The 14,564-nt window shown below is 41.6% G+C and overlaps 1 protein-coding gene across 7 annotated transcripts in view; it reads right to left on the bottom strand.

Moving 5' to 3' along the window:
- LOC130146163 (lethal(3)malignant brain tumor-like protein 3) overlaps positions 1-14,564 on the bottom strand; it is a 51,596-nt gene that overhangs the window by 27,843 nt on the left and 9,189 nt on the right. For 3 of the 7 annotated variants that reach the window (XR_008820778.1, XR_008820779.1, XM_056332025.1), the window contains exons 2-8: positions 8,722-8,875; positions 5,857-5,965; positions 5,124-5,295; positions 3,651-3,708; positions 2,500-2,588; positions 1,134-1,238; positions 339-474 (exon numbers count right to left, since the gene is read on the bottom strand). Coding sequence is in view for 5 of the 7 variants with exons in the window: in XM_056332025.1 (XP_056188000.1) it covers positions 339-474; positions 1,134-1,238; positions 2,500-2,588; positions 3,651-3,708; positions 5,124-5,295; positions 5,857-5,918 (622 nt within the window). In the remaining 2 variants the exon portion in view is untranslated. Of the gene's footprint in view, positions 1-338; positions 475-1,133; positions 1,239-2,499; positions 2,589-3,650; positions 3,709-5,123; positions 5,296-5,856; positions 5,966-8,721; positions 8,876-14,564 lie in introns of those variants that run through there. The other 4 variants (XM_056332027.1, XM_056332026.1, XM_056332028.1 and 1 more) reach the window with 3 other exon arrangements.

Genomic DNA, 14,564 nt, shown 5'->3' with positions numbered 1-14,564 from the left:
TCAGTATAATGTCCAATCATTAATCTCAACCTTCAAATGTGTCTAGGAAATTGAATGCAGGAAAGAAGCAAGTTCTGAACCCCAATGAGACTCCTTCCTTTTACATGCTCATCCAATAAAGAGTTTCTAATTTGACTAACAACATCAGTCTTTTGGAACAGCAAAAGGAAGCTGTTCTGTTCTTCTGTGATTCAATCTTAGTTACACCTCTTCCTTTTAAGCCACTCAGTTCGAGTTCCACAATGAAATCACACTAAAAATGAAACACGCAGAGCCAGGACACCTACTTCTCCGCAGAATTTATGGTTTCTTGTTCACCATACTATTTTTTTTCATACCTTTAGGGGGGAGCAGCTTATGACTTGTTTTTTCACACCAGCCAACAGGATGGATGTCTGAGGAATCAGCATTAACCCAGAAGTCATAGCACTCTGGATAACCATCGAAGTGTAATCGCATTCTGTACCCTTGTACCTATAACGAGGGGAGCTCTGATTATCATAAAGAGTCATAAAGAAGTTAAAGAAAAGCACTAATCAAACACTCTGTATTTGGATTTACAGATAAAAGTAAATTTAAGGTCTCATTTATTTCTCAAAAGTCTAGTTTTATTTCTCCTCATTTACATCTCCCAGTTTCCATGCTCCTCTTTCCTCGTTTCAAACACCCGAAAATACAATCAGTCACTGTAACTTCACTGGCCTCCTATTCCGTACTCATGCGCATATTACTGTGGCAATATCTGGAGTACAAATGCAGTCCAAAAACTTTTATGTCTGTACAAGATCAACACAGATTTTACATAACTGAAGGAGTATAAAAGCATTTTGACTTGCTTATATTTACTAAGTCTTAGGGCCTAATGGCATTGTTCTTTTTCATATTTGTCCACTGCATGCAACTAATAGGTTTACTATTCTGAGTTACAATTGCAAAAATCTGACAGTAGGATTTCAGGCATAGAGCCTTAACCACATAACACTATTCCTTCAGTGTCACCCTGAACTCCTTTTAACCATTAATTAATTAAAGTACTAAAGTACTATTATTCTTCTGTTTCTAATTTTTACTGAAAAAAAAAAATCCTAAATGTACATGGCAATTCTAGAATCAAAGACAGGAAGAGCAACTACCTCAGCCACTGTGAGAACACAAAATTGAGAGGGATGTTCAGGATCCAGCCCTTCCAATTTCATTCCAACTTTAAATCCATTTCGTCCTTGTGGGAATGACTGATACTGGGGGGGGGGAGGGGGAGAAGAAAACATTTGGTTTTAATTCCTAAAGACAAAATCTATTGCAGAGCAGTCATGAGATACACTTAAGGCTTCAAATTTTCATCTCAGAGAAGAAAATTCTATCCCTACATGATTGCTGCTTTAATAGACAGGTGCAGGTACAGAGATCAATAATGGCATGATCACCATATTTCAGATTTACTTGTTATTCTAAATAATCTCTTAAAAACACTGAACCACAAGCCTGCTGCAATTAGCTATGAACAAGTCTTTCAGCAGATGCAGAAATGAACTCTATTCAGACACAAAAGAATCCCCTTCACAGCCCAAGGTAGGAGAGCTGGCAGAAGTAAAGAGCCAGGAAAGCCCAAATCACTTTGCCTGTGTCAGCACAAGGTCAGCAATCCAGATTTTCCCAAAAGGTAACTCCCATTGTTAAATGGTGAAAGGCACAAGGCATGTTTGATCTGGAGCCCATTTACACAGTCATTCCAGAAAACATTTGGGGTTTTCATTTATTTGCAGTCTTAATCCAAATTAAACGTGAAGTATAGTAAAGGCTTAAAATAAATCTGAACTGCAAATGGTTTTTTGCATCTACTGCAGATACCTGACTTTCCTTCTCACCTCACGCTGTAAGGTGCCAACAGCCCTTGGCTTCGGAGAGCTCACTGGGAGCTGAACTTTGAATGTGGGCTGGTGCACTGAAGCAGCTTCAGCAAGGCTAAACTCGGCCTCCTGCACCTTCAGTGCATGGGACTCTGAACAAACACAACTCCTACCGCCTCCCTCGTAACAGTCACTTCTCATTGAGACAGTCTGCAACATTCACAGGGCTGACTGACTTGCAGCTTTCTACAGAGGAAGGCTGGAAGGGGTGTTGTACCACCACTGACCAAGCACAGGACATATGAAAGGCATTAAGCTGTCCCTCTGCAATGGTACTTGGAGATTGCCTAACTGCCCATTGCTCCAGAGCTACCCAAAGCAGATTGAAACAATCATTGTTTATTTCTGAGTGAGATTCAACCAGCATTTTTTACACCTTGGTCTGAGATGAGACTCACAGGGCAGATGCCTGTTTCCACAGTGCTTCAGGGCTGGAAACAAACGTGGGGGTTTTACTGCTTGCTTGTACCGAAACAACTCATAAATGTAACTGCTGGCTTGAGGGCAGTCTCCAATCCTACCTCTACTGAGTTAGTAATTCTGTGATGTTGCCTGAGAAAAACATAGCAAGAGAGTTGAAAAAGCTGCCAACCTCTCTGAACAGTTTTAGGGGAGCAGCTGGCATCCGTTCGTCTTCTAAGTAGGAAACCCAGTTCCATACCTTCTTCTTTCCAGGAACAACTAAGCAATCAAAAATAAAGAGAAAAATGAGTGTTTCTCTTAGATGCCTCCTGCTGTGCCCTCTCTTCTCTTTCTCCTCCCATGTACACACCAATGCTGTTTTGCTGTTGTACCCCAAAGGAGGCAGTGTTACCCAACTTTTGAGGAAAGGTATGAATTCCAGCAGTAGGAAAACGTGCTCATTTCTCATTAAAAAAAAAAATGTATCACAGGTCAAATGAATCGTGGCACCCGGATTGCTGGCAAGCTGCCCATGGAAAGTTGCCACTGCGAAGTTTGGACAAGATATAATAAAATTGTGGAAAATAATTCCTTCTCCTGATATTTCACAGAGGAATAAGGGGTTAGATTATGAACTAAAAGACAGCACAAGGAGGCATATAATTACAGCTGAAATAAACCTAAAACAAAACAAATCAAAAACCAAGTGAATTTTTGTTCAGTTCACAAGAGTATTTTTTAATATATATATATATACAGATGTATTTATAACCTGCTAATACCACAATGCATCTACTAGAGAGGCAGCTACCAGCACTCAGATGATGAAAACAACTTCGGTAGGTGCTTGGATTCATTCTAGTAGGACCAAGGTCATACACACTGAAAATTACATTTTAAATGCATATTAAAAATCTCCCCCCAGTTACATATGCTAACTCCTTTAAGCTAGATACTAAATGTAACCCATAGTCTATAATCAATCAAATGTTGTCAATTGATTGTTGTTATTTTCTATTTAGCATTTGTAGTCTGTGGCTATGAAGCTCTCCAAAGTCAATTGAAAAAAGATTCTTACTGCCTTCAGTGAGCTTTGGATCAGGCTGTCTCCTTCTAGATCCTCTACACTGTGCCCATCATGCAGGCAAATCTAGTATATTCTTGCTAATACATTTCAGAAGATTGACTGTGGTAAGAGGGTCATGTACCTAATAAGCTATTCTGAATGTGAAATGAGCTCTACTGTCCTTTCCTCTTCTGTTTACTATTATTCATTTTATAATAGCTAGTAAAAAAAAAATCTATAAACATTAAAGAAAAGAGACTATGAGCTTAGCTCACCTTGTTTTATTGGTTTAGTGTTTCTGCGGCTTTTCATATTATTTGATTTATTCTTCTCCTAGACACAGATATGTTAAAAAAAAGTTTAGCAATATTGTTTTTTCCTCCCTCTTTGATCATCTCACAATGCAGGTACAATAAGGATGTAACATGTAACTAACAGGACTATTAGCTAGCATTTCATTTTCTTTTAAATAACCCTGCAAGAACATTAATAGGGTATGTTACATATATAACTTTGATCCTGCAGTATCCCAAAGTGCTTTATAAATTATTTAATATACGCTACTAAAGTTCATTTAAATATGGCTACTGTAGAGCAACATGGGCCCAAAACCTCCATCACAATACACAGGATTTGCTTTCTGCAACGCAGGATTTACTGATCACATCAGCAACCTTACTGTAACGCTCCATTTTCCTTTTGCCTTCAGAGGTTCTTATGTCCATCTATGCCAGGGAATGGATACAGAAAAAAAGTCATTTATGAAGCCCTGAAGGACGCAGAAGCTTCATAGATGAACACCCCAGAAAATGTGGTCTCCCTGTGTCACACTCCAAGCCAGATTGCCATTCACGTTTCTCCTCTGTGGTTTTCAGGCTCATGTTTAATCCACCCAGGGTTGTCATTTCTCAAAGCAAACCAAAAAGGGCAAAATCCGAAATGTAAAGCTGCCGGCCATACATGCCCCAGAAGAGACAGGGGGGCAGTTTCAAACAAGGAGGAGGAGGAGGAAGGGGGAGACAGAATGCAAGTGCTTCTTTAAAACATCTTATATACATCACGGAGAAAAGCTGAGCAACAAGTTGAGTTAAACTGTTCACAACATTCAGCTTGCATTACCAACGAACACCTACCCCAGTGTCTCTGTATTACAAAAGCATGTGCAATGCATGAATATAAATAAAATGTCTCAGGCCTTACAAGCTATGCACATGGTAGCAGAGTGGAGGCTTGCACAAAGAAAGGCCCCTAAAGGGAGTTAAGATGCTTAATGGAAGTTAAAAAAAGATGAGGTCAGGACTGAGGTACTTCTATTCATCCACCATTAACACAGGTTTCTAGCAGTGTAATGAGTGTCCATGCAAGTGCCTAATCAAACTGCGGTTCAACACTAATCTTCAATATCACATAACAGCACCTGACTGTAGTTAAAGTATTTTTGGAGGCACGTGCTTTTATTACTGTGAAATACACTTGGTGCACAGGGCTATAACTAGAACTATAAAGTTACAGTCTGAAATGTTGACTTTGACTTCAATTTCACATGAGCTATTCACCCTTATGACTCCTCAGACTTCATAACTGACATTCTCATTACTGATGGACACCAGGAGCAGGCCCAGACCATTCTTGTGGGCACAGAGCAAGCTCCCTCAGCTCCGTTTGCATTCCACAGTGAAATCTGAGACACAGAATTGTCCCTGCTTTTCACAGTTCTCTTCAAAGAAAACACATGCAGCCTCATTTACCTCGTCCTCATCTGCATTTTCCTCATCATCTTCAGACTCCAGAAGCAGTCTTCTCTTCCTTCTGAGACGTTTGACAGGTCTGTCAGCCTCATTCACCTGACAGCCACTGCTGGTATTAAGATTTCTACTATTTCCCCTGTTTCTGCAATCATCTGGAATGTCTCTGGTATCACTAAACATCCAAAATTGAAAACAAAATCAAATTAAAAGTGCAACAATGCTCCTGCAGTATTCCCAGTGTCTCTGTACCAGTTTAGAAGAATGAGCATGCCTGGGCTGAGAACTGAGAACCTGGAGAAGTGAATTGTGTCTGCAGGATTTGCCAGATATATACCATTTAAAAGCACTCCAGAGTACCGGCACAGCTCTCACCACCAGAGCAGCTCAAGAGGGTTTTTAATTCTGCATTTTTCCAACTCTAACACAACAAGGAAGTTATGACATCATCCTTATCTGTAGGATGGGGAAACTGAGGCATTGAGCACACAACCAGCATTTGCAGGCTGCAAAGAGAAACAAGGACAGAGCTCCGGAGAGGACCTTTCCTGCCTGGCACAGGAGCCTCAAGGGTAACAGGAAGGTCAATGGCAGAGCTGCACAGGTGGCTCTGCCTCAGCCATGCCACTGTCACACTGGCTCTGAGGATTTCATTCTAGTCACAGCAACACTTTACCATGCTGTTCTCTTTAAAGGTTTTTGAACACAGAAGAGGAATAGTCTGGGGTTTCCTTACCTGTCCCTGTGCTGCTGGGAGCCCATCTGAGTACAAAACTTTCCATTCTCAAAACAATCCATTTGCTCACAGGTTTGGAAATTGAAGCAGGGCACGTATTGTCTGGGCACTGCAGAAGCAAACCAAAAGACAACTATTAAATTAAAATGTTGAAACACCTTTGATGCAATCTGTTCCGCCAAAGTCCTTTACAAACTTTCATTAAGTGACCCTCAGTATTCTGTTTCGAGGGAAGTAATTGTTATCTGTGTGCTGCCACACAGAAAAAGTGTACCACCTCATTAAAGGAAAACCCCTTTGTCCGTAATATTTTAATTTTTGAGAAACCCTGCCACCTGTAAAAGTGATAAAGGAGAATATAATCTCAAGGCTATAACCAGGACATAGTTACAAATTACTTTTTATATTTCCTTATTCCAAGTAACCCTCTAACTTGAAAGACAAATGTCAAACAAGTCCATCTTGTTTGGACACTTTTAATATAGTTGGTTAAGTTCAAAAACTTCCACCTTTATATATACTTTGTACCTATGAAAATCCTTTGTAGGCAGCCTCTGGAAATAGAACATTCTTGATGGAAGAACAGAAACAATTCTTTCTATATATAGCAAGGGCTATGTATCAATCTTTCATTTGAATGAAAGCATGAAAATGTAAGGAATAACTCCAATACATCATTCATGTTTACTTTCTCCTATGATTTCAGTTCTTCCTAATGCAAATTAATTTATGTTTAATATTTTAGCAAAACACAACTATAGTGATACCCATTACCAGGCATCTGCACTATCCTGACGCACACTTTGCTCAATTAACCTGACATGCAAATTGTGCACAGGGGCTCCTAAGTATACATCATTCCTCTTCTACTTTTAGTGGCACCATTTGTGTGCACTGGTTTGATCAATCCATTTTTGAACGCACCATTAAACACTTTAAAAGAAAAAAAGAAAAAAACACACCACACAATCCAGAATGTGGAAAAATGAGTCACTTTGCTTTTTTGTTTAAAGCCATTTTCATAGTCTCCTCACCAGTACTTGTACTCGTTCTGCTAAGACAGCTGACGTTTTTCATTTATATTTGATCGCTCCCTGTAGCCCAATACGGATGTCAGAAGGTCCTGGCTGGAACTGGGCAGACAGACTGCCTACGCACAGAGTCCACGCATGCCTGCTTGTATCACAACTTAAAGCCTCTCCCTGTGCCATCGGGGACCCATGATTCCAGGCAGGAAAAAGACAAAAATGGGAAAACTTGCAAGAACATAGAGTGCTTGAAAATCTCTGCTCAGTTAGAAGTCACACTGATCTATGGAATACACTTGGACTAAGAGGGTGTGAAAAATTCTTAGTGCTGATGTGTCCATTTAAGAGCTGGTTCTTCACCAGATGGATTGACAACTCCTCAGCTGGCATAGACGAGAATGACCCACAATCAGCAGGAGCGTAAGCGAATGCCTGTAAGTGTAAGGGAACCTGCAGAGCTTACAATGAAATTCAAGATGAGAAAAGCCAGCAGGGAAGACAGGTACAAAGCCTTCCTACCCAAAAACAGAAACAGTTCCATCAAAATCCTGGGGAAAGCCAACCAGCAGACGCTTGCCCAGGCAGGCAACAAAACAAGAGATCGTTCTTTTCTCAAATAAGAAATTCTAACCATAGGGATGCATGAATTCAGTGATGTATCTCTGCCTTGACTAGGGATCCAGCATCGCTACCGCAAACCTTATACAGTTAACGTCCTTCCAACTACTGCACCAGGATGCACTGATGATGTCGAAGACTGAACAGGCTCCAGCTGCTATCCTGTGGTGCCTGTGTGTCCCAAGCTATTTCTCAAGTCTCCTGCCACCTTAGAAGATGATCTGTTTCAGTACAAGGTGCCAGGGCAACCTACCAAGGGCTCCCTGTGCCACAACCACATGCTGTTACGTTTAACCAAGAGCATCCTTAAAATACGACCTTACGCTGGATGGCTGATGGCACTCTCGGGATGAGAGCTCTCAGCTGTCACTCACTCCCTAGCACTGGTCTCCATTAGTGCTCTCTGGAAGACACTCAGGCACACCTGCAAGGGAGCTCTACTGAAACAGTAATTTAATCAAAGGAAACTAGCGATTTACTGAAGCAAGTGAGGCTGGCCAGCTTAACTGAGTGGTCTGCAGTGAAAGAGCTCAGAGGTTATCATATAAATATATTCTGTTCTGAACTACTGGTTTCTGGATAAACAGTAAGAACTGAGATACTTTTTGTTTTACACAGGTGTGCATGTCCAATAACATGCTTGTATTATCCTGTTAAAACTCAAGTTTTCCCCAAGTTTCAATTACAGTAGCCTTGGAAACCTAAAACCTCTTATGGCTAACAGAGTAACTCCTAGCAGGAGCCAGGTTAGAGAAGATTCTGAAGAATGTTCTTGCAAAGATAACACTACTGGGAATTCATCCTGAGTCAGGAACCCCAGGTTAGCACAGCACTGTGCCATCCATTCATGGTCCACACTGCCTAATGCATGCAACCAGAGAAAGGAGTAACGCTGGAAACTCCTGTCGCCCCAAGAGCAGTCCAGTAAGGCTCAGCGTGACAGGGATGTTTGACTGTATCAACAAATCTAGCCCAGATCATTTACATAACCACACTTACCTTCCACAAAGGCGAGCACAATGCGTGCACCAAGTACTGTTACAACTATGCAGTAATTACACTCACTCTAAATACTCTTGAATTATTTGGAATGAGGCAGAGACTCACTCCACATGCTGCACCAGGGAGCACCACGCTACTAAAACACACATTTCAGTTAGACCCGTTTCTAGAAGCTTTTTCAGAAACTGTGTATTCTCTTCCACAGCAAAAAGCTCACCTTCCAAATTGGTGCTACAGGCAGCAGAAACGTTGATAGCAGCAGGAGCAAAGCTGGTTGGGCTGGCATTTACTGCTGAGGCTGAAAGAGTTTTTATGGCTTCAGCTTCTGATTCAGTAATGATTTCTAGCAGTCCAAACTCATTTACACAGAACTGCAGGTAAGAGAAGAAAGTAAGCAAATAAGCCGTAGTAAAAGGGCTAGGAAGAGGGACAGGAAGGAATACGGTTCCCTGAGGAGCAACTAGGTATGGGATAAAAAGAAATGGCTGAATATACATTAAAAAGCATTAAAAATAAGTAACAATAAAAGTGAGAAACACCTAACACAACTCTTCCTCAAAATGCCACCAGCGAGCCCCCAGAAATCCCCAACGATGTATTTCGTTGTCATTGAAGGAAAGCAACGTTAATTCTACCTGCTTGGGATGTGCTCCCCTTATAAAACCCAGACCTCTGACAAACACATCAAAATAAATACCCTCAGAAAAGCGATTTAACCCAAAACTCTGCTATGATGGTTGAAATTCACCCAACAAAGCACAATTACATTTACTGCAGTTATGATGTACAGCAACTTCCCTAAAATCTCTGTGCAAGCAGGAATCACCCAGCTGTTGACAGAAAAGTCACATTCCAGTGGAGAACTTGTCCAGTACGTTCTCCAGCTGGTGCTGGCTGGGCTTTAAAGACCTCAGAGCACAGTGACAGCCAGGACTGCATAAATGCAGTGAGCATCTGGAGCTGCAAGAGGCCAAGCGGTTCCCAACCCTTCTTCAATGACACTTGACAGTCTGGTGCTCCCAGAGGAGCAGAGGAATGCGGGGATATGCACAAGCAACACTGTTGAAGAACAGCAGACACTGAGAAATAACTAGCTCTTCTTTGTTTGATAAGCTCCTGCTTGCACAGTACCACTTCTTAGTGAAAGCCACGGTGGGGCCCTGGCCCAAGGACAGAGGGGAGAGTCTCAAATCCAAATCAACCCTTTCTGAACAACCTAGAAAAGACACCTAACAGAAGCCACAGATAGTGGCAGTAGGTAGGTGACATGTACCAGTGTGGCCAGGAGTCAGTCTCCAAGCTCCCAGTCCCAGTCGCCCCAGGTTTTGACCCTTAAGAAGCCCTCCATCAGCCGCTGGGGTAGATGACGCTCCCACGGCGGTTTTGCTAGCACACCCATCCTCTGCTCCAACACAGCACCTGCCTACCAACCCTGCACACACACTGCCTGTCCTGCTACAGGGCATGAGTAAATTCAGACACAGAATAAGAAAAACCCTCCAGATACAAAGCGAAGCTACCATGGGGTAGCTATAGAGAAGGAATAAGATGTGGCAGACTTCACAGGCTCTTATGCTTTAAGCTTAAAAAATTTCATAGGCTGTGAAAGAACACTTCATTGGTCCAGACAAAATTACTAAATTGTGCCAAATAGTGTCAATGTGCATCTTTTATTAGTCCTGATCTGCAAATGCCACCGAGCACACACAAAAAAAACCCCCAAACAACAAAAAACAACACAAAACCCAACAAACTTCTGATGAGCAAATATGCCTAAAAATGAACTCCAGAATAAAAGAGACAGATGCCTCACTCCTTGAACTCCAGAATAAAAGAGACAAGTCAAAGGTAGGTTGCATGTGCAAGCTCTGCTCTAAAGCAGATTAGCTTTAGTAGTCTGAGATCTTTTCACAGCCGCTCAAACCTGCTAAACCCAGTTTAAAAGCATTTGCTTCAGAAGCAGCACCCCCCATTGCATTGAGAAGCACCATTCTTCCTCTACTCCTGCATGCTTCCTGGGCTCAGGACCCTGCCTCCAGCACCCTATCAAAGCCTTATCCCAAACGTTCTTTGCTCTCTTCCCCCTTTTTTATCTGAAGCCTGTATTTCTTAAAGCTTCAAAGATGCTGGACTTGCTTCTAAGCAGCTCACATCTTCCTCTGCACCCCTGAAGAGACAGAGCATCATTTTTATTTCAGCACAAAAAGAAACAATCTATTTCAGAGAAGCGATAATTCTGAAGTGGACTAAGTTTAGAGAAGAAACCTATCACTTTCCTCAAACACCAGAGCAGCAGCAGCACAACAGTGCAGATCCCAGGGGTCCTTGCTAGAGCTGATAAGGACAGCTCAGCATCATGAGCAGAAGGTCAGTGGAAGGAACATCTCCAGAGCTCTACGTGCCATTAAGCAGCCGAGCAAGTGTGAAGCAGAGCTCTCAGCTGGAGGTGGGGAAGGGTGCCAGTGTCATTTTGTATTAGCAGATTAGTCTCTGGGGTAGCGACGCTCCTGCATACGAATTAACAGTTCTGATTCAGCTCAAACCAGTGAAGACAGCAGCCTGTTATTTCCTCCTTTAATAATTCAATGGTATATCTGCAGCCACACAAACTGGTGAAGCCCAGCCCAGGCCACAGAAAACATAAGTTTGTGTTAGAAAAACAAGAAGCATCTTTATTAATGGTCTCTGATCTGATGCTGAGGATGGGCTGATCCATGGAGGCAACCACCAGTTCCATTTCGAGACTCTTCAAAGCAATATCCCTCATTCCTAAGTTCTGGAAACGCATAACTGCTGCTCTGAGGACTGCACCTTCCTTTACACAAAGGAGTTCACAATAGCATATTTGCTAATATGAAATCTACACAAACTCTCCAGAAAGAATTAGTCCTTCCTGAGACACTTGGGAAGAGAATTAAGGAAAAGTATATTTCATTGTGCATGTAAGAACCAGAATATAGCAGGAAGAAAAGGGGAAAAGAAGGATTAAATGGCAAAAGAATAAAAAAAAAAAGTGTTTGGCACTTCTGTGAGGGAAAATTAAAAAAAAAAAAAAGTGTTTGGCATCTTAAGAATGAAGTGGCTTCCTGTGCAGCTAGTTACCATGCTCCAGCTAAACATTTCTACCAGACTCACTAACTGTGGTGCTCAGTGTTCTTATACTTGATCATCTAATATAAAACAATACAGTATTATCTGATGTCTTTCTGTCTAAAAAATAATGTGGTGCTTTGTTGATTACTATTATGAGGAATCAATAAAAGTGAAGTTGTGTCTGCAAAGGAACATTACTGCTGTTTAGGAAAGAACCTGTGGCAATACACCGTTGAGCTCTTTTAAGAAGCAGAAGTATAATTACTTTGATTAAATACAGGGCAAAAGTTAGGCCACTGCAAAAGAATCACCCAAAGGACCTCCTAGAAAGTCAGCGGACCCCATTCCATGGCGGTTTTACGGGAGTGTAAACCACTGATCTTAAAATACTCCAAGCATGCAAGTTCATCCACTTTCTCTCGACATCTGCTGGCAGAAGCATCTTCCTCGTAGCCTAAGTGAGGTCTGACAGCCCGTCTAGAAGACCGTCTGCACAAAGGCAGGAGGAGCAGGGGAGGAAGGGGAACTGTCAACACTTGCAGGAGGTCTTGATTCTGAATGCCTGATGTGATGATACCAAAATCCGATTTTTCAGAGCTTTCAAGTCCCTTCAGCTCCAATTTTTTTTCACTTGAAAATTGATCTTCCACCACCACCACCACCCCAAGATTCAAAACTTGCAGCCTTGAGGGCAATTTTATGTATTCATTTTCAGTCATCGGAACTGCAACTGAATTGAAGCAACAGTTGAAGGTAATTTGGGAAACAGCCAGCAGACACCCACTCTCCTCCCTCCTCTAACACAGAACACTATGTTTAGGACCATCAAATCTTGGTTCTGATTTACACGACAGCTGTATTTGTCACTATCATGAATACATAAGATACAGGCAGCTGTCAAAAGCTGCGAAAAACAACCACTGATGTGAAAAGAATCTAAAGACTCAACCCCACAAAATACAAAAATTTGTCTTTCAGAGAAAACATCTTTCTCATAGTGGGCTGAAATCAACGGGATTTCTTGCCCCAGAGTATGTTGTATGGACAGTACCGGGGATTAGCAAGATCAGACCCATAACTTTCATTAGCAGAAAACAATTACTTAAAATACTTCCTGCCTTTAGAAATCAATTCAGCAAGAATTTTGAAGGAGAGAGGGAGTATCATCATTTCAGAAACATTACTAACACTTCACCACTTCCTTGGTAAGGCCAACCCAGTTGTTTAAAACAAAGTATTTTCTCTGCACAACCTTCATGTGCAAACTACAGAATATATTGCAAATATTCTGTGATGCCAAGGCATGGTGGCCACTCATGTATTGTGTTCCTTGGTTTCTTACTTGTATGTTGCTACCAGGCAAGGTACCAATGCCGTCTTTCCAGTCTAAGGCATTCAATATATCGCGGTCTGCTGTCGGGATGCTGATGATTCTCTCCGGGACATTCTGTTCCATCTTTCCGCTTAGTCTTTGGGTTCTTTATTTAATTTTAACAAAGAAAACTAGGGTGTGAAAACAAAACAAAACAAAAAAAGAGGCACAGAATAAAGAGGTCTGTTGCTCACATTTCACTAAGGGTTTCCAGAGCAATGCTAGTTTCAAAAGATGGGAAAAATGTCAAATGTGCATTTTGCTCATGACACTTCAGTAAACATGAAAAGAAAGCTGAGAGCGTTAAGCATATGTACAGCTTGAGGACAAAAAAACCCAGTAAGTTTTAACAGTTACTTGATTTGTATGACATTTTTGCCAATTACAGTTCACTAGCAAGATCCTAGAGCCTCTGGATTCAGTAGGAGCTTTGGTCTGGATATTAGGAGTACCAGGATTTAAAATTACAGAAACACAAATACACAGCTGTATGCACAAACTCATATACAAGTGAAAAGTCTGTGCACATCAGGGGGGAGCAGCAGCATCTAACAGCTGTTTCCAGGCCCCTCTATACTGCTGTAATGTCAAGGCTTTGCACTAGAAATGCTATAAAGCTCTTAAAATGCTTAAGCGCCATGTATTGCTTTCACATCCCAGCAAATAAACTAATGGGCTCCATTAGAAGACTCGACTAAAAGCCACACTGCTATACGGGCTCCCCATATCCAATTACTCAACAATTTTTGTGGTAGACATTAACCAAACACTGACCATAAATTAACTGTATGTTCATGCCCTTTAAACGTAGCCTCAGTATTTTCAATCCATGAACGTAACTGCTTGCTTAAAAAAAAAAAAAAAAGTAAAAAATTCACAATCTTCTCTTGAACTGTCAGCTCTACTAATTTTTCTAGTGTGAGCAAAACCACTGATGTTAAGTACAAAATGCACAGTTCAACTGACAGGTCCAACTGCATTCCTGCGGGAATGGGTCAAAACTGCCCACGGCAGGGGTCTTTGCTCTGACATTTGAATGCTTGAGTTCAACAAGGTCACTCTGAGCTCTTACAGCAAGAGCAGGCATCACCCAAGGCCCATGTGCTTGATCTGCCTCTGGCAGACTGGCTCTCTGCTGGAGCACTGGAAAGTGCCTTAAGATACACTGCCAGGGCAGGCTTTTAACTGCCAAGTGCTTAAGTAAGGGCAGGTGAACTCCACTCTTGATGTGAAGCCTTCCACATGCTAGACCTTCTACCTACAGGTTCAAAGTATAAGTTTAATTCAGCCAAAGGCAAAACCACAGATCTGAGGTAGGATAATATCTGATGTTTGAGCATTCCTGAAACTCTCATTCAAGCATCACAGCTCTTTATGATAATCTAAATTGGGTTAAAACCAGGACAGATGTTTGTAAACTGGAATACCAAATATCTTCGGATATCGCAACCTAATTCCTGTAGGAGGATCTCTTCCTTTTTTCCCCCAAATATAAAACTCCAGCTACTTACAATCCTGCATAACTGTGAAGATGAGCTGCATATAGGCTAGTCAGAACGAGTCAGGAGGGTGAAAACGGGAGCAAAGCAGAGCAG

Source organism: Falco biarmicus, chromosome 3, assembly GCF_023638135.1.
Source record: "Falco biarmicus isolate bFalBia1 chromosome 3, bFalBia1.pri, whole genome shotgun sequence".
Taxonomy (NCBI): Eukaryota; Metazoa; Chordata; class Aves; order Falconiformes; family Falconidae; genus Falco; species Falco biarmicus.
This window is presented reverse-complemented; position numbering and strand designations above follow the sequence as displayed.